Below are 18086 nucleotides of genomic sequence, written 5' to 3'. Positions count from 1 at the left end.
GTTGATTAGAAAAGAAATGGTGTTTAATCTACCTTTTTGGTATTCCCATGCAAATATTTACAGTAAGACTAGAGACAGCGATGAAGGAAAACCTTAGTGATTTAAATGTTTATATGCCCTGAAGTTAAATATAATCTTTTCCTGTAAGATGAGAATTCCAAAGTCAGTAAGAACAATATACTAGAATTTACTACTTACATGTGTCAGAACTGAGGAACTCAGTGATAGTATGACTATATAATAAACATAAGTTGCATAATGATATATATGGAGACATCCTTCTGGGAGGCCAATAATAATATTGTATTGTCTTAATAGAATGCCACCTCGCTTCCAAAATTTAAAGTTTTATCATTATTTACATGCTTCCTGTAGAATAATTGACATAGAAATATGATGTGGTCTGTTAAGGTTATGCAGTGAATAGATTACAGAACCAGGAACTAAATCTCCTAAATTCCTGTAAAATCTTTTCTCTCAACGTTAAAGGAAAAGAATATAAATCTTAAATACCAGCTTTAAGCCATAAATTAAAATTGCTGGAAGTTCTTAAAAGTTTTTAGTAGACTAATATCTTCTATCATACACATATAGAATGTTAATAATTTTAAGAGAAGTATTTGCAAAAGAGGAGACTTCCATTGAGTTTTCAGAGAGAAGCCCTGAACCCATTTGATAGCATCCCTACTTGTATATCACCTTAAAAAACATCTTTATTGTAAGAAATAGTAGTACTAGTAATCATAGCAGTACCTCTTTTTATTAAGTATTTACTACGTGCCACACATTGTGATAAGCAATTTAAATATCATTTCATTCTCACATTACTCTCTGCAATAGGAATCGTTGTTCTCGTTATACAGTTATGAAACTAAAGCCAGGTCAATTAGGAAATTTTCTCTAGTACACACAACTAATAAATGAGTCAAAATCTGAACCTCATTTTGAAAGACTTTCAAGTTTGCTTGTACACCATTTACATATATCTCCAATGATTTTATTGCCTTTCCATATGCAGTTAATACATTGTTTTAATATTGAGGCTTTTTCACATTTTGAATTTTGAGTTCACTCTTATTATGAGTAATTTATAACAGGAACATATCAGAAGTGAAAATAGCATCACATACTATATCAGAAACAGGGAGCATCAAAGTAGAACACAAACTTTTATCTGTACAAAAATGAAAAATGCTAAGTATGTATGTGAGCAAACACTATGAATAAAACCCAAAGCTGAGATAATAAAGTAAAAAATTGAAAACGGTTAACTTGTGAAGATAGAAAAAGTAAGTTATATTTGGGTTGTTGTTTCTTCACAATATTGTTATAATTTTATAACACAGTAAGTTCACAGCTAAGAGATGGTAAACAAAAGATCTAGAAGAAAGTAGACATAAAATAGTTTTTATGGTCAATTACTTGGTATACAGTTCACATTTAAAAACATTTGCCAAGTGATTTATTTTATTCTATAATGCAGAAACTATGCCAACTTTTATTCCAGTTTAGACGTACTTTATCCAACATGCAAAGTGGAGTTGGTGAATAGCTCAGAATCATCCTGGAAACTGTCCTTCCTTGGCGTATAACTATATAGTGCATCTCATTTTTATGTAAACATGTATTCTATTATTTGTAAAATGTTATGGTATAGTAAACTGCACACAGAACAGTATAGTGTTATGGTTAAGAGCAGAGACTCCAGTCAGACTGCTTGATTTTGAACCCAAGCTCCACTTACTAATCTAGCTGTGTGATCTTGGCTTGTTTCATCTGTAAAATGGGAATACTATTACTACCTGCTCTATGAGGGGTGAGTGACTTAGTAAAGCTTGTAAAAGATGCCTGGCATCTAGTAAGTTCAGTCGTACTGTTATTATTTTGTAACCCAAGTTTGAATTTGAGATTGCACTTTCTCATTTCCAAGGAATAGTTAAAATTTATCAAGTATTTACTATAAGTTTAGTACTGTTTTTTCTATGCTTTACATGTATTAATTCATCATTATTTCCATTTTACAGGTAAAGAACTGCAGCACACAGAGATTAAGTACAAGTCACATGTGTCATATACAACAGAGCAAAGATAGGGATTCAGGAAATGTGACTCCAGAGGCTCTTCACCACTGCACACACTGCCTCTGTGTGTGTTCACATTCAAATGTCCTTCTGTCTCACTCAACAAATGTTAAATAGATAATGACAACCCCTATGTGAGATGCTGTGATAATTAAAGGACATGAGATTATAAATATATTAAATTTTTGTAAACTAAAACTGGAAACACATTAAGGACACATCCTCCTGACATAATTTAATACCGACATTAATATATCCCAAGCATCTAGAATATGTCTGACCTATAACGGGCCCTCAAAAAACATGCTTTAATTAAGCATAGGCATATTTCAGGGTTTCCTCAAGTTTGCATGGTGACTCAGCAATGAAAGCTGAACTGGACCAGTTTCTCCAGACTTGGAGTCCAGTGTTCTTTCCACTACATTGCATTACCAGACAGGTAAGTGAAGGATAATAATTATAGATGCGCTGACGAGCGTCTTTAAATAGAAGTTCAGAACGAAGCTCTGATGGGTTCTTAACCTGGGACTCTGAATAATGAACCTCCAAAGGCCTAATTTCCCACCTCTAATAAAACTGCATACAAAATTCCCTGTATGTGTGTGTGGTGTGTGTGGTATATCTCCAAGACCATAGATCTGGCCTACGGCATAGCCCACACCCCAATCCAGTATCTTTAGCTCATAATTCAAACTTCTTTTCACTACACCACAAGTATTCTCTTGTTCTACAGATAATCTTTAAAAGATGTTCACAAATGTGCGTGCATATCTATCTGTGTGCTGTCAACATAGCTAGGGAAAGTCTCAAAATTACACCCCAAAAAATCTTATAATTCATCTCATAAAGTTTTAATTTACCCTAGAGTAAACTATAATTCAGATGTTTGGACATATAACTGTTTAAAATAGGTGCTCTTGTTTATTTGTTTAGAAATCAGTTCCTACCAAATAGTCCAGCAGGTCCTGACCCATTACATCAAAGAATTGTGACTAGCATACTCAGGTGAAGCTTGGATTGTTGTCCTCTGACAACTCAGGACTTGACTGGACAGAAAACTGAGAGGGAGAATTTGAGCACATGCGCACGCATGCGTGCACACACGTGAGCAGAGGCCAGTCATGGTGGGTGTTGTAAGGAAGTCCAAGCATTTGGGGTTGGAAAGGAGAGAAGAGGAAGGTCATATCAAGTGAAAAACATGTAAAATAATATATCCAGCATGAAACTGCTAAATCAACACGTAAGCATCAGCTTTTTGAACCCCAGTTACCCCTGTCCCTTCATCTTCCTAGGTTACTCAATCTTGTTGCTTCCTGGCAAAATAGGGAGGTGTTTAGTAGCAGCCTTCAGCAATCAGATTCTTAAAGGCAAAAGGTGAATTTGCCATTGGTCTCATGCAGCCTGGGACATTTTATCTCAAAATCCTAAACAGCCACATAATTAAACACAGCTCCACCTTTAATAAAAGCAGGAACCAGCATTCGTAAGTATTTTGGAACAATTTCTTGCTATGACTGACAATTGGGAAACCAGATTTACAGTTTTTGCTTTCAATTGCCTGACAGCTGAGTCACGGGGACTTGGCTTTCAGACAAAGAGGAGGCGTTTTTCGCAGAGAATTTCCGAAGTCGCGTGAGAAAGAAAGAGTGACAGAGAAGAGGTTTCAGAAAAGCCTATGCCCAAAACACAGGACAGGAACCCCACCTACCTCTCTCTCCTCTAAATAACAGACCAATTATTATGTAAAGGGAGTTTTCTTGGTGTGGGTATCTCGATCTTTGAAACTGAAGTCTCAAATGGCATCGTAAAATCTCTCATCCAACATTTACTTATTCTGAACCAGTGGTTCTCAAACTCCAGCGTCTATCAGAATTACCTTGAGGGTTTGTTAAACATCTTGTTGGGCCCCAGTTCTCGGAGCTTTGGATTCGGTAGATCAGGATAAAGGTCGAAAACTTGCATTTGTAATAAGTTTGGGTGACGCAGATGCTGCTGGTCCCAGACCACACTTTGAGAACCACCACCGTAACAGGCACTGTGTTAAGTGTTATGAAGGGCGCGAGGGGGGGCGGGGAGTACTGGTCCTGCCTGCTGAGAGTCCAACATCCAGGTAAAGTGAAATGAAGGCCCCATGAGTTCTACCATTGAGTAAGGGGTGGGTAGCAAGGGGAGACTGTGACTGTACTCTGCCTGGTGGAGTGGCAAGAAAAAGCCACCAAACTCGGTGAGCAGGACAGCAGATACTCTGTGTCCCAATGAAATTTACACCCCTGAAGTGTGCCGGGAAGTTTGCAGCTCCCCCTCCACTCTGGGAAGCTTCGAGGCCGCTGAGAGTGCCGGGCATCTCACTCCCAGCTTTGTTCCTGGAGGCATGCAGCATTGCTTTCCCTCCCCCAGGAACAAACACCCGGAGACAAAGTGTTAAGCCACTGCATAGGAGGCGGAATCCAGATGCCGCGCCCGGTGGGAGCGCCCCACTGCAGGCGAGCCCCGACCTCCCCAAGGGTCGACCTGGCTCCCTGGTCCCCTGGCTCCCTGGTCCCCCGTCGCCCTCGCCCTCTAGCTCCCGGCGCTCAGCAGCGGGAGCTGGCGCCCTGCGCGCCTGGGGTCCAGTTCTCTGGAGTGCGGGCCAGGGCTCTCTGCTGCGCTCGCGCTTCTCCTGACTTTGAGCCGACGCTTCCGCCCCAGCGCTCTCTGGCAGGTCCCAGGAGAGAAAGAGTAGCGTCCGACTCACCCACTGCGGGAGCCGGGCTCTGGCCTCCAGCGGGCGCCAGGGGCAGTCCGAGGCCGGGTTGGCAGTGCCAGACGGCCAGCAGGCAGCAGAAGAGCACGTCTAGCAGAGCCATCGCGGGCCACGCACCGCCACAGGCCTGGGAGAGACTGGGTTCGTCCTGCGACTCTACTCGGCGGTCAGGCCCCGGAGGTGGGGAGGAAGTAGAAGACGCAAAGAGGTGTAGACGCCCAGCGGTCACGTGCGAGGGCAGAGTCTGCAAGAACTCGGTTAGCCTGACCTTCAGCCGCTGTCTAACGATTACTTGCCTTTTGGCTTCTTGGAGTCAGTGATTAGCCTGGGAAGGAATGTGTTTGGGTCAGCCCCGGGCAGATCATCTTTTCCTAAATGCCACCTGTCCCTAAACCACAGAAGTGATGCAGAAAACCTTGAAGTATCCTGATTTGGAGGAAATAGGCAGAAGTTTTGGATAGCACTGTGGCTCTCAAAGTGTTGTCCCTGAGCTAGCAGCATCAGCATTACCTGAAAATTCTAGTTAGAAGCGAAAATTCCCTGCCTCACTCCAGCCCTATTGCATCAGAAACTCAGGGGGTGGAGCCCAGTAATTTGTGTTTTCACAAGAGCCTCGGAGTGTTGCTAAAGTGATGAGGACGTTCCATAACCACTGCTCCAATACACTGGGTTTCGCAGTTTTGTTTTTATTGGTTTTATTAAGGATCCATCAATTAGGCAGCGTGCTGTCTAGCAATTAGAAAGGACCTGGAGGGGTTGCACAAAAGGAAAAGTTTTTATCAAAAGAAATGTGGAACAAGGAAGCTAGGAACAAAAGAAAGGATGATTTTTAAAATTAGATTGGGAGGGTGGGGAAGAGCAAGGGTATTTATCATGCAAATTGCATCTTCTTTCTAGGGGTAGGGTGGGGTGAAGAGAGTTCAAACGACAGATTACCTCTTTGGTGTTTACCAGAAAATTCCAGATGGTTGATTAAGAGTGTATTTCCGGAGAGACTGAAACAATAATGGGTCTGGTATTAAATCTAGGCTTGGTATCATGAGCTTTAGCACAAGTGAGGCCATTTTGGGCCCGTGATTTTTTTTCTATTTAACAGTTTATTTGTTTTTAACAACTGAGTTAGAACAATGTCTCAGAATCATGCTTTATGCATTCCAGAGATGCATGAAAATCATAAATAGAGCCTGTTGATTTTACTCTTCCAAAGAATTTTTGAAGATACTGTTAAAGACAAAACCCAGAGCCCAAAGTGGTGTCTCATGCTAAAAGCCCATGATACCAAACCGAGATTGGTATCTGATTTGCAGATTCAAACTCTCCGAGAAACAGAATATTAATCAACTAGTCTGGAATTTTCTGGTCAAGCACCAGTAAAGTAGTCTGTCACTTGGGCTCTCTCCACTCTCCCCCATCCTCCTCCCCAAACCCCCAAGAAAGTAGAGGAATCTACATGGTAAAACAAACAAACAAACAAACAAACAAACAAACAAAAAAACCTTGCCCTTCCCCACCCTCCCAAAGAAGTCTAGCTCTAAAAAGAATCCTTTGTTTTCTTTTGTTAATAGCTCCCTTGCCCCACCATTATTCTTATAAAAGCCTTTTATTTTGTACTGCCCCGTGGAGAATGCTTCTAGTTCCTAGGTGTGGTGCTGCCCAATTTATGAATCAAAAAAGCTAATTAGAGCTTCGAATTTACTTGGTTGAATTTTGTTTGTTTAACAATATTTAGTCTTACTAAGGAGCCAAGATTTTTGAACTGCCTCGAATTCTGTGTACCTTTCAATACCATTTATGAGGATGCTGACCCCTTTAAGTAAAGAAACACATAGTTTACGTTTTTAGGGTATAGAATTCCTTTGGAGAGGAAAATACCCTCCAGAATAACTAACCTCGTAAAAGATATTGTGAAGTATATTTGTTTCCTATTAGAGAAAACCTTATTTTGTGTCCTGTGTAATAAATTAGGAATGTTTATCATGAAAGGGGCTTTGAAATGGGAATCAATGTAACTGTATTTTGTTTCAAGTCCTGCCAGGTTAGTTCAAGTCCCACCTCAGCTTTAGGATGATTCAAAAGTCTTTGGAGAATGAAAGTACTTTCCAATAGTGGACAAAATGGTCCTTGTGTAACTGCAGAACCAGCTCTAACTGGTCTTAGTCTGTTTCTAACAAGATGCTGAGCTGCTTTTTCAGAGATGACAGACCAAAACTGCAAGTCATGTCAAAACTGAAGCCTGCACAGAGGAGAAAACTTTGACCTCCAGTTTCACCTGAACCAAAGTCTCACTCCCTGCCCCACTCCCCATGCCATGGAACCAAAGGACTGGGACATGACAAGAACTTGAGCACCAGAACCCTTTCAGAAGCAAAGCGTTTTTTGTCCAAAAGATCTGGTGTGGAAGCCCCTTACCATATTTTACCATAAACAGTCAAATTCCCAAACCCTCAAATTGAAATCGGCTCTGCCAGCACTTCTGCATACCAGCCTTTTCCCCCTCACTGTTTAAAACTCACCCTGAACCTTGGATCAGGGAAACCAGTTTGAGCCTTGCCTCTTATGTCTTTGCTTGTCAGTCTTGCAATAAGGCCTTTTCTCTTCTCAAAAACTGATGTCATAATATTGGCTTCTATGAGCATTGGGCAGTGAGCCCTTGCTAGTTTCTCAGTCTACAACCACAAGAGTATGGAGGAAAACAACGGGAAAAAAAAAAAAAATGATGGACGGATGAGAGAAAGCAACTGTAAAGACAGCAAAATAACTTAGTGGTTCTAGTCCAAACATTTTGAAAAATAGAAAAACTGTAAAAAAAAATTTTCATTTACCAATAAGCCAGGAAAAAAATTGCTTGTGAAATAATTCTTAAGTAAGCATAAAAATGGCATACATATTTTGAAATCTAAGAAATGCTTGAAATCCTGAATGTACAATATACTGAAATTAATGGGTAGAAACATCATTCTCCCTTCTACTCTCTCTGCTTTTTTTGCTTTCCTTTATACCCACTCTCTAAGAAGCACAGTGCCTCAACATCTCTGGGTACCTCAAACCTCGGTTTTTGTGGGTCCTTATGTTCTGGGTGTCTTGAGGGTATATATCTGGGTGAGAGAGAACTCCTGTGAGAGTGGGGAGCTGCTGCTTGCTATCAAGTTTCCATAATTAAATGTCACAAGATAGCCTTTAGCCTAGTTTCTATATTTGGAATCTTGGAGTTTCAGAAATGTTCTTCCAGGGCCTATTAGTCAAATTGCCTTCGGTCTTGCTACTTTTTTTTTAACAGAAAAAAAAAAAAGGTAAAATTAGCACATTGACAGATTACTATATGAGACAGAAGAATATGGCTTGGAGAAAAATTATTTGCAACTGTCCTGTAAACATTTAGGAAGCAAATGTATCTGTTAATTATCTTCCCAGAAAAACACATTTGTCCCATCACTAAAACTCTTGATCTTTTAGCCCAGTATAACTTTGTTTCCTATTTAAGCCACCCAGAAACTTCCATTCTTTACTCCGTAAGACAGCTATTATGGAAATAAATGCCAGAAAGATATTATTTAGCCTAAGTATAATGACCTGAAGCTGAATCCCCATCCTTGGCCTTGTATCTTTAAGAATTAGACAGGCCAGAATCTGTGCTTCTACCAGAGCATAGGCTGAAATCAACCAAGAGAAAGTAGTCCTCCAGGAGAAGCGGTACAGCATAGTGGTTAGGCATTTATATAACTTCAGAAGTGATCCCCCTTCTGATAAGTCCAATATCCACCTTGCACTATACATAGTTCTTATAATATTATTGACTACATTTCCTATGCTGTACCTTACATCCCCATGACTATTTTGTAACTGCCAATTCGTATTTCTTAATCCCTTCACCTTTTTTACCCAGCCTTCTGACCCCTCTCCCTCAATCTGGCAACCATCGGTTTGTTCTCTGTATCTATGAGTCTGTTTCTGTTTGTTTTATAGATTCCACATCTAAGTGAAATTATATGGTATTTGTCTTTCTGACCTATTTCATTTAGCATAATAACCTCTAGGTCCATCCATGTTGTCACAATTGGTAAGATTTCATTCTTTTTTATGGCCAAGTAATATTCCACTGTATATATGTACCACATCTTCTTCAGTCATCTATTGATGGATATTTTTGTTGCTCCCATATCTTCACTATTGTAAATAATTCTGGAATGAACATAAGAATACATATATCTTTTCAAATTAGTGTTTTGGATTTCTTCAGATGAATACCCAAAAGTAGAATTACGAGGTCATACCTTTTAAAGACAAAAGTAGGCTATAATTTTAGGAATGGTAATCTTAGCTAGACAATCTTAATCTTGACATTCAGTAATAATTGCACATTCCTGTGTTAAATCCTGTAACCACAATTTAGATTTTTCTACTCTCCATTATAGTACTTAAAGTAATAATGTATCATTGTGGTAAATTGTGTAAGTTAAAGGAAGTGTCCATATATATATGTTAACATATATATGTTATTAACGTAACATATGTATATGTTAATTGGACCTTGAATTAACATATAAAAATTTACTGAAATCACTGGGTTGATTAAAAAATTAATGTTGCATATTTGTCCTGAAAAATATTTACCCTTTCCCAACTCCCTACCCTCAGAGGCTAATAGAGAAGACTTCCTAAGGAATTATCAGAGAATATAAAATCTTACATATTTTATTTCAGAAAAAAAGTTGAAATATTAATTTTTGAGAGAAAATAAAGAGGAAAATTTCAAGATTTCCAGTTCTTGGTATTCACTAGTCATGAGAACTTAGGCATGTAAAACTAATCTTCAGCTTCCTCATTAGTAAAGTAAAAATAGTAATATCTGCCTTACCTGTTTCACATTGTAGGTTTGAGAAAATATATAATAAGCATTTTGTAAATGATGCAATATAAAATGACATGTTTGTACTTTACAAATGCAGATCCTAGCCAGTTACAGATATTTACTTGATTCCCTTTGGTTAACTCAGTTCCTACAACTCCCACACAAAAGGAATGTGAATGCCTTCATGCACACTCTACACACACTCCATTTTAGCATTCTTATGGACTTAGTTCAGCTCAATGTACTTGTCCGAAGACATATTTTTATAATCCATGATAAAATTCACTCCTTTTTCTATTTAACTTTCAATAAGAAATTTAAATTACATGACATTTTAATTACACAATACTTTGATTATATTTATCTTTTACGAAGACATTTTCATGCATATCATTTTGCTTCTTCAGGCTGCCCTTTTCTAATAGCAAGAAGTCATTTGTGTTACGCAACCCACCATAACAATGTCTTTGCATCCTAGCCAAAAACTGTGGTTTATCCACACTTCCTCAGTCTTCTGCTTATTTTTTAATTAGTATTTTAAACAAAGTGCTAACTTTTCCAGCCTCACTTTATGCCAGAAAAAAAAGATTATTTTATTTAAAATTCTAACATGCAATTTCCACCTAGATTAGTGATACTAAAAACAACAACAATATTTCTCATGAGTATAAGATTTTTATTCCAATGGAAATTATAAAATGTATTCACCTTTTAATTTTAAAAATGTAGCTTAAAATTTTAATACAAATTATAAAACATGATAAATTTGCAGATCAAAATTGAGCTAGTTGCCTAAAGTAACAGGTTTTTAAAATAAGTTTTTAAATCACCATTTTTCACCTTCACACCAAGGATAACCTTCTAATTAGTGATCAGCTGTACTGTCATTGTAGGATAATACTGAGACTTGAGTAAACAGAAAAATCGTAGAGCTTCTCCAGCCGGGATCAGGAACCTTGCTATGCCTTCTCATAGTGGCGAACAGCAACTACATCACCAAAAGTAAGAGTCTGAAAGATTCAAAAGATAATCAAATCTTTTATGCAGGAACATTCGTAGCTGAAATTTTTAAAGGTTTTCATATGTATGATTTCAATATTATGCAAAAGAATAACGGCATTTACAAATATTAAATGTTGCATGCGTTCTTTATTTCTTAAAACAAAAAGAAAAGAAACCTTTATATTTACTGAGTGGATAAAATGTGTATATAGTTGATGTCTCTAAAAGGAAAATGAAACAAAAACTTAGATTAACTATCTAGATTCAGGTCAAAAGAATTCATTTTGCCTTAGATTATCAGAGTAATTAGACCAAATAAGCTAACTGCTTCAAAAGTGAAAGAAGTTTGTAGTAGGTTTTTCTAACAGTTTTCCATTCATGACTTACATAACTTTCAAAAAGTTTTTAGAAAATCCAAATCATTTGAGCAAGTGGTATCTGCAATGACTTATTCCAAAATCAGCGGGAAAAGGTAAATGCACATGGCTGTCATGCTTTAGCCTATGTGAACCTTGGTAGTTAGATGGTGTATAACATGAAACATGGGTACTTATGTAAAATCCAACTTGAAGAATTGCTGTAAAGCCTCTTTTAAAAATTTTTGGTTTTTTTAGTGTTCATCATTTTCATATAGTAATGTGATTTTCAAGAGTATACTGAGTCCTTATCATACATTGTTTTAATCTCCTTTTCTGAACTTAATCTTGCCTGATCAGTCATATAGTCAAGATTGAGTTACCCTATTTTATGTATCAGGGAAAAAATAGAAGTTAAAGCATAAAGGAAAATTCAGATTGAATCTTTTAGAAATGAATCCTTTCTTTTGATTATCACTGAAGAAAAATGTGAGCAAATATTTGCTTTCGTGAAAGAAAAACTGTCCCTCTGCACCCTACCACACTTCCACTAGTGAAAAGACATATGAATATGTAAGCCCTACATCTCAATCTAGAATAGCTCTGGTTGCAGTAGTTGAGGGGAAGAGAGGAAACAAGTCAATTTTCTAGAATAACAAAAACCCTCTCTGCTATTTTTCCAGTTTATGATGTTACTCCAGCATTAGAGAAATTATTTTTAATTATTTTCTATTTTATAATTTTTACATGACCACCAGTGTTGATAGGTACTTGTAAAAGGTACCTTATGCATTAAAAGAAAGACTAGACGGAAATAATATCAAAATTGTTCTCTTTGAGGAGAAATTAAGATTTTTATATTTTTGTTATACTTGTATGTTATATTCTAAATTATCTACACTGAACTTCCATAACCTTTATAAACTAAAATATAACATGTTTAAAGATATCTTCTTTATTACAGGAGCTATACAGTAATTTTTCTGAGATCAGCAAGCTTGATATTCTTATAGGAATATCAATCATCTTTATATATTTTCATGATTATTGGCTTTATATTTAGATTTCATTTGAGGATTAGCATTCGCAGTAATCCTACAAAAATTCTTCTTTTGACACACGAATTTTAGCTAAATTAATGGCAACTTTTAAAAATTGCGCGAAGAATATTTTTTCTGTAATTAAAGAAGCAGAGCCTTAGCTAAGATCTTTTTTATGTCTTCTGTTTTACACTTGTTAAGGAACCTTGCTAACGAGTTAATGTTATTAGAAGGAAGGGAGGGAGGGGAGGAGGAGGGAAGGAGGGAGGAAGAAGAGGAAAGTGAGTGAAGGCAGATGGGGAGAGGGGAGGGGGAGGGAAGGAGATTGGAAAAGGGGGAGGGGTAAAACCCAAGGAAGGAGGAAGAGAGAATTGCCATTACTTACCATAACCATTTTGCCATCCTTAATTTCTCTTACAAAATTTGTTTCTTTGCCATCCCATTTCTGCACATGGACAAGTTTGTCTCCATCGAGGCTAACAACAGACTGAGAACAAGACCAAAATGCAGAACACAGCAATTGGTACAGATATGATTTCTGATATTCAAGTCAAATGATTTTTGAAAGAATTGTATGATCGCATAAATCATAATTGGCTAATTATCATATTAGTGCCATATCTTCTATTGCTTCTAGAGTCATTATTATGTAAACTTAAATAATTCATAACTTGATAAAAATGTGTACATTTAGATACAAAAACTTCATATATTAGAAGTCAAAATCCTGAACAAGTGCTTTTGGACTAGTCCTCTTTCTCCTTTAAACAAAGCCTTAGAATGAGGCAAACTGTTTACTTAGTCAATATGAGGCGGTCAGAGAGATGAAATAAAATGCAATCATTCTTTTAAATGAATACTTTCTGAAATACAGGTTTGATATATAATATGAAAACATACAGTAAGATATAGATTCAAGATTTAAACTGTAGCCAAGTAAATATTGTACAGATCATAACCTATGCATGCTAGAATGCAGAATTAACCTTGATGTCCTTCTCTGTGCATTGAAATACTGAGAACATTACTTACCATCTAAAAAAAGTAGTACGAAGAATCTCTCTTTTATTCCCTCCTCCCTATCCCCACCCCAAAGAAATGGCTTCTTACCTTACAGTTTCTATCATCTGCAGTAGTTTCATCAAATTCTTCTCCCAGATGGAAACTAATCTCTGTGTTCTTAAATGTGCTTTGAGTCCTGATCACCACTTTGTCCCCTTCCTGACTGATGATCACTGTTGGTTTAGTCACATTTCCTACCTGCCTAGTGGCAAAGCCCACACCTAAAATAGAAAGCAATACAGTCAGTTGCAACTTCCAAAACAACTCACAAAGCAAGAAACTGTTTTCCTATTTTGGAACTCAGGTCCTAAAATGTAAGTTTCACTAGAGCATGTTTAGCCCATTAATCCGCAATACAACTACTGAGCTGTAATAAGTGGATAGTTATGTGGATGCACAAACAATAAGTGGATGCTGAAGAGAAAATGGCAAAGGCACAGAAGCTTCATATTCTCCAGGCTACCAAATGCACCATTATTTGGCCCTGGGCAAGAAAGGCAACTACCGCATTAAAAATCCATTCCCTGGGAAATACATAGCCTAGGATCCAATTATGTCAACGTGATCTGTCTTTGTCGCTTGCCAATCTAATGGGTGAAAAAAGGATTCTGCAAGCAGATGAAATGGTAGATCAAGAAGAGAACACCACATTTTATTTTTACCCACCTAGAGCCTTCATGTATTCATCAAAGTTCTGACTGTCTGTCAGCTTCCAGGTAGCACAGAAAGCCTCCACCATCCTTGTTCTTAACCGTTAGCTTTGAAGACAGATAAAAGAGACAGCAGCAAAGATCTTGGGATCCTATTGCCACTGAAATTTAGAAGAACCCTTTGCACCTTGTAGCAGCTCCTGCCTTCTTATTTGGAAAAGAGGTGGGCAGAAAGCCAAGGATTTAAACTGCAAACACACCCCTCCAGAGTCTTTTCTAGGAGGCTGTTGCAGGGGGAGGGAAAGAAAAGGAGGCTCAAGTGAGGTTCCAATCCTCTTTGTGATTGGCTCAGGCCACTGGGTTAGCGGAGTAGGTCGAGTTTCTCCCAGTCCTCACACTGCAGCCCTTCTGCCTGAGAAAGCTCTTTGAGGATTCAATGGGGCTGGAGGCAGAGAACGGGAAAATGAGAGGGTCTTTCAGGTTCAGCTCGAAAACTTGGCAAAGGCAATTTCAGACTGTGAGGAAAGAAAAAAGATGCACAATAGGACATTCAGATTGATTTCCGTTAATGGCAAAGCTGGTTACAAATGAAGACCCCTCTTTAAAGAAAACCACTGAAATGCCAAACTTTTCAGACAAGGAAAGCTGAATAGTGTCTTTTATTTTCTCTCATATTTATCGGGAGAGCAAAACACAAGCTAGAATATGCCAAACTAGGAAAAGAGGAGGGGAAGAGGGGTAAATGCCTTCCCTAGATTGTACTGCTAGAAGGCTACTCTGACTATCAATGGGACACTAACTAATTTTGGCCTCTTTCCCAACACAAACTGAGTGAATTTAAAGATCCCGTTGTTCTTTCTAAGAATGTGAGAACCAGATTGGGATGGAAAAGGGATCTAAAGAAGGGTATGGTTAGAATTCACTAATTAGGTAAAAAAGAAAGAAAATAATGCTTTTTTTATTTTTATTTCCTTCAACAGATTCTATAATCCACATGGAAAACGGGACAGGTCATTTAGTAAGATTTTAAATGACCTGCGCTGTAGAATTTTTTTGATTTTCTGAGGCCGCAATTGTATAAATGCAATCTACATATAAGTTGGGAGTTCGCAAAGGGGGGATGCTAGGAAATGGAGGAGCAGTGAGACTCAGAAGAGCTTTGGCTTCACTTTGTCCTGGCTCAAAGTACCTCAAGATTGGTAAAGTGCCTCGAGGTTTCCAAGTAGAGTATTTTTAAAAAGGCCTTTTAACCTCTTCTTTACCGAGAGGTTCTTCTTGCTTCACTAGTTTAGACCATGGAGGGAAAGCAGGTTCTTTCCCTTTCATGGGGACAGAACAGGGGAATCTAAATTGACAAACCCTAAGAACGCATCTTACTCCAATTGCCTGCTCCACGATTCTACTTTGGTGTCTCAAAAGTACCTCAAAAGTGCTTATTTAATATAAGTTCAATCTTTCTTCACACCCCGTCTTCCTCTAGACTTCCCTATGTTTGTGAATGGCACCATCATCCACCTAATCGTATAAACCAGAAAATGTGAAGTCATTTCTAACATTTTACTCTCTAAAATCAAAGTCAATGTCAGGGCCTATCTATTTAGCTTCCTGAGTATTTCCCTAATTTGTCATTCTCCCCCTATCTCCACGACCACCATCTTAACTCAAGCAACCACTCTCTTTTACTAGTTCTATGTCAATAACCCCTTAACTGTTCTTTCTGAAGCCTTTCCTGATCTCTAATCCTTACACTGAACGGAAGCCTAAGTGACCTTTTAAAATACAAATCTGCATCTTCCTAGTGACTAATGGTGTTGAGCACCTTTTCATGCGCTTCTCTGACATTTGTATATCTTCTTTGGTGAAATGACTGTTCAAATATTTTGTCCATTTTTAATTGTATTGTTTGTCTCTTTACGGAATTTTAAGAGTTTTTTATACAGTTTAGACAAAAGTCATTTGTTGAATATGTGTTCTTCAGAATTTTATTCTCATTTTTTTTATTGTGATGACAATTTCATTGGTCTGTCAAAATCTATCAGTTGTACACATTAAATATGTGCAATTAATTTTATGTCAGTTATACCACAGTAAAGCTATTTTTAAAAATCTAAACTTTACCCTGTCCCTCTCCTGCTGCTCTCAGGTTAGAGAGCAAAATATCTAACATTACCTAATCCAGGCCCCTGACATTTGCAAGATTTGGAGTAAGAATCCAAACATGCCATTTGTCTAAACAATAAAAGTTATAAATCAAATGATGCCTACGTCCTGGCTCATCATCCCAGCCAGGACTCAAAGTCTACCCTTCCCCCACTTCCCAACAGGCACCCTGCCTGCAGGCTTGAGCTTTGACACAGATCTGCTGGGGCAAGCAGGCAGATGCTGATCTGGCACCCAGGGTTTTCAGTCAGTGACGTTAACCCTGGGATGGGGACCAACTTGGACTTGATGTTGTGCTGACATGAGTCTGAAGATATCAGAGGCCACTATGAAAAGCCTGACATGAAACCATTTATACCCCTCTGACATCATTTAAGGCCTTGAACCAAGTCCTTGAAGCTATGAACTTTTTATAAATTCTTTCTATTGCTAAATCTAGATGACTAATTAATCCATTTATGCAAACATTCTCTGTGGTAGAGTTTCTCAGACCAATTTATTTTTACATCAAAATATTCTTATACATTCTTTTTAATATAACATGTTTAAACTGTAGAATGTTTAAGTGTTATTCTAAAATATAGTAAATCATTTATTTTTCAGTCTGAAAATTTAAGATTATTAAGAACAGGTGCTGAAGAGCAGGTGCTAAGATCGTGGTGCTGAAATATGTGTTTATACTCCTTTATTTTTTCTGCTCTTTAGGTAAAATATATGAGCTGATAATATATATATTTTAACTTAAAGCATATATTTCTGTAATTCTGATTACTTCATACCTATGTCAAACATGAAAGCCCAGATATTTAGAGACAGTTTTCTCTGTTGTATATTAGTTTAGTAATAAGCAAAAGAGAATATTGTTTATACAGATGTCTATAGTAGAAATTTTTTCAAAAGTCATTTGATTATTTTGTAATTTTCTAAACTGACACATTTAAACTTACTATTTTTAATTAGTCAGGATGTAATATATTTATCCCTAAGAATGGTTGTTTTCAAATCATAGGCTATTTGCTCTGATTAATGAAGATTTAATAAAAGAGAATGTGAAAAAGTAAAGGAGACACTATGTTGTGATAAGGAGGAGTCAGCTAATAGATATCTTTTTTTCTAATTTTCTTAAATCTAAGAGTAACCTATGATTTTGCTGTGGCTTTCATAATACAAGTATATCCACAGACTTAAAAAAAAAAAAAGGAAGAGTGTGACAGATTCACCCCTCTTTTAGAGCTATCACCTTTTGCATTAACTAATGGCAATAAGCACTCTAAAGGATACATTACAAAGATTTTTTTAAATAGTGAAATAAAAAGAATAAATAAAAATTGCTTTGAGAAATCTTGGCGAAATTTCCACATAGAGCTGAATCTTCTGGCATCTGCTTTATAGCAATTTTTCCTTCTTAACAGAGGGTATTAATAAATGTTTATCACTGCTCTTGAGCAAACTAAGCCAATCAAAGCCATACGTTATATCTCATAATATATCCAAGGATCTGTACCAAGAGAGGTTAGATAACATTCAAATACTTGCCTGAGGTTCATTTTGTTACTAGATTACACAAAATAAAATGGTAATAAAATATTTCTGTATTTGGAAATATGCAAATACACAATGTGATTGCAATCTATCTCATGATAGGTAATAGATAGGATCAGATAATTCCCTTTGCTGTAACAGTGGTACAAAGTTCCCTAAGAGTTAACTATCTATCATGGGCACACGTATCATCATACCCCCTGACCCCAAACAACCAGCTAAACCAGGTATAAAGTCCACAGGTTTAGGTGCCAGGAGTGCTGAAAATTCCAACCTTCAAGCAGGAATTAATGCAATACGAGTAATGGAATTTGATGGGAGGCAGAGGGGACTGTGAATTATATGTCCCTCGGTGTTGTGAAATTTTTATATTATTGCACTTTTTAAAATGTGGACTAGACCAGAGAGAAGATGCACCTCCAGGTGTGGCAGACTCTTGAGAAGAAGTGCACTTCTCTGCTGGAGAATGAAAGGCTAATAAAGACCATCTGATGAGGTACTGACTATCTTTACAATGTCCTAATTTTTTCCTATTTTCTGAAGTTTTTTCCCCCTTTACCTTCTATTATTTAAATATTCCACTCTTCATATTTCTGGGGGT

The 18086-nt window shown here is 37.4% G+C and overlaps 2 protein-coding genes across 7 annotated transcripts in view; both read right to left on the bottom strand.

The window, feature by feature from the left end:
- The window catches only part of SMPDL3A (sphingomyelin phosphodiesterase acid like 3A), a 30559-nt gene extending 25227 nt beyond the window's left edge, over window positions 1–5332 (bottom strand). For 3 of the 6 annotated variants that reach the window (XR_005651060.1, XR_005651059.1, XM_039854228.1), the window contains exon 1: window positions 4816–5332. Coding sequence is in view for 3 of the 6 variants with exons in the window: in XM_039854228.1 (XP_039710162.1) it covers window positions 4816–4927 (112 nt within the window). In the remaining 3 variants the exon portion in view is untranslated. Of the gene's footprint in view, window positions 1–198; window positions 1329–4815 lie in introns of those variants that run through there. The other 3 variants (XM_039854225.1, XM_039854226.1, XM_039854227.1) reach the window with 3 other exon arrangements.
- Window positions 5333–10344: 5012 nt separating this feature from the next.
- FABP7 (fatty acid binding protein 7) lies at window positions 10345–13966 on the bottom strand. The gene is made up of 4 exons (XM_039854113.1): window positions 13800–13966; window positions 13182–13354; window positions 12457–12558; window positions 10345–10683 (listed from the first exon to the last, which is right to left on the bottom strand). Exons 1-4 carry the CDS (start codon window positions 13870–13872, stop codon window positions 10633–10635), a joined length of 399 nt encoding a protein of 132 aa, XP_039710047.1. The 5' UTR covers window positions 13873–13966; the 3' UTR covers window positions 10345–10632.
- Window positions 13967–18086: the final 4120 nt, after the last annotated feature.

The sequence above is a fragment of the Pteropus medius genome, unplaced genomic scaffold (genome assembly GCF_902729225.1).
Source record: "Pteropus medius unplaced genomic scaffold, Ma_sr-lr_union100, whole genome shotgun sequence".
Classification (NCBI taxonomy): domain Eukaryota; kingdom Metazoa; phylum Chordata; class Mammalia; order Chiroptera; family Pteropodidae; genus Pteropus; species Pteropus medius.
Note: the sequence above shows the minus strand (reverse complement) of the source record. Positions and strands in the feature narration are given on the sequence as shown.

What these genes read in the sequence shown, in the direction of transcription:
- FABP7 (XM_039854113.1), bottom strand. Translation starts at nt 13,872, where the DNA reads ATGGTGGAGGCTTTCTGTGCTACCTGGAAGCTGACAGACAGTCAGAAC. An exon ending in CAGATGATAGAAACTGTAAG is followed by an intron (nt 12,559 to 13,181) that starts GTAAGAAGCCAT and finishes TCTTGTTCTCAG; the next exon opens with TCTGTTGTTAGCCTCGATGG. An exon ending in AGGATGGCAAAATGGTTATG is followed by an intron (nt 10,684 to 12,456) that starts GTAAGTAATGGC and finishes TGAATCTTTCAG; the next exon opens with ACTCTTACTTTTGGTGATGT.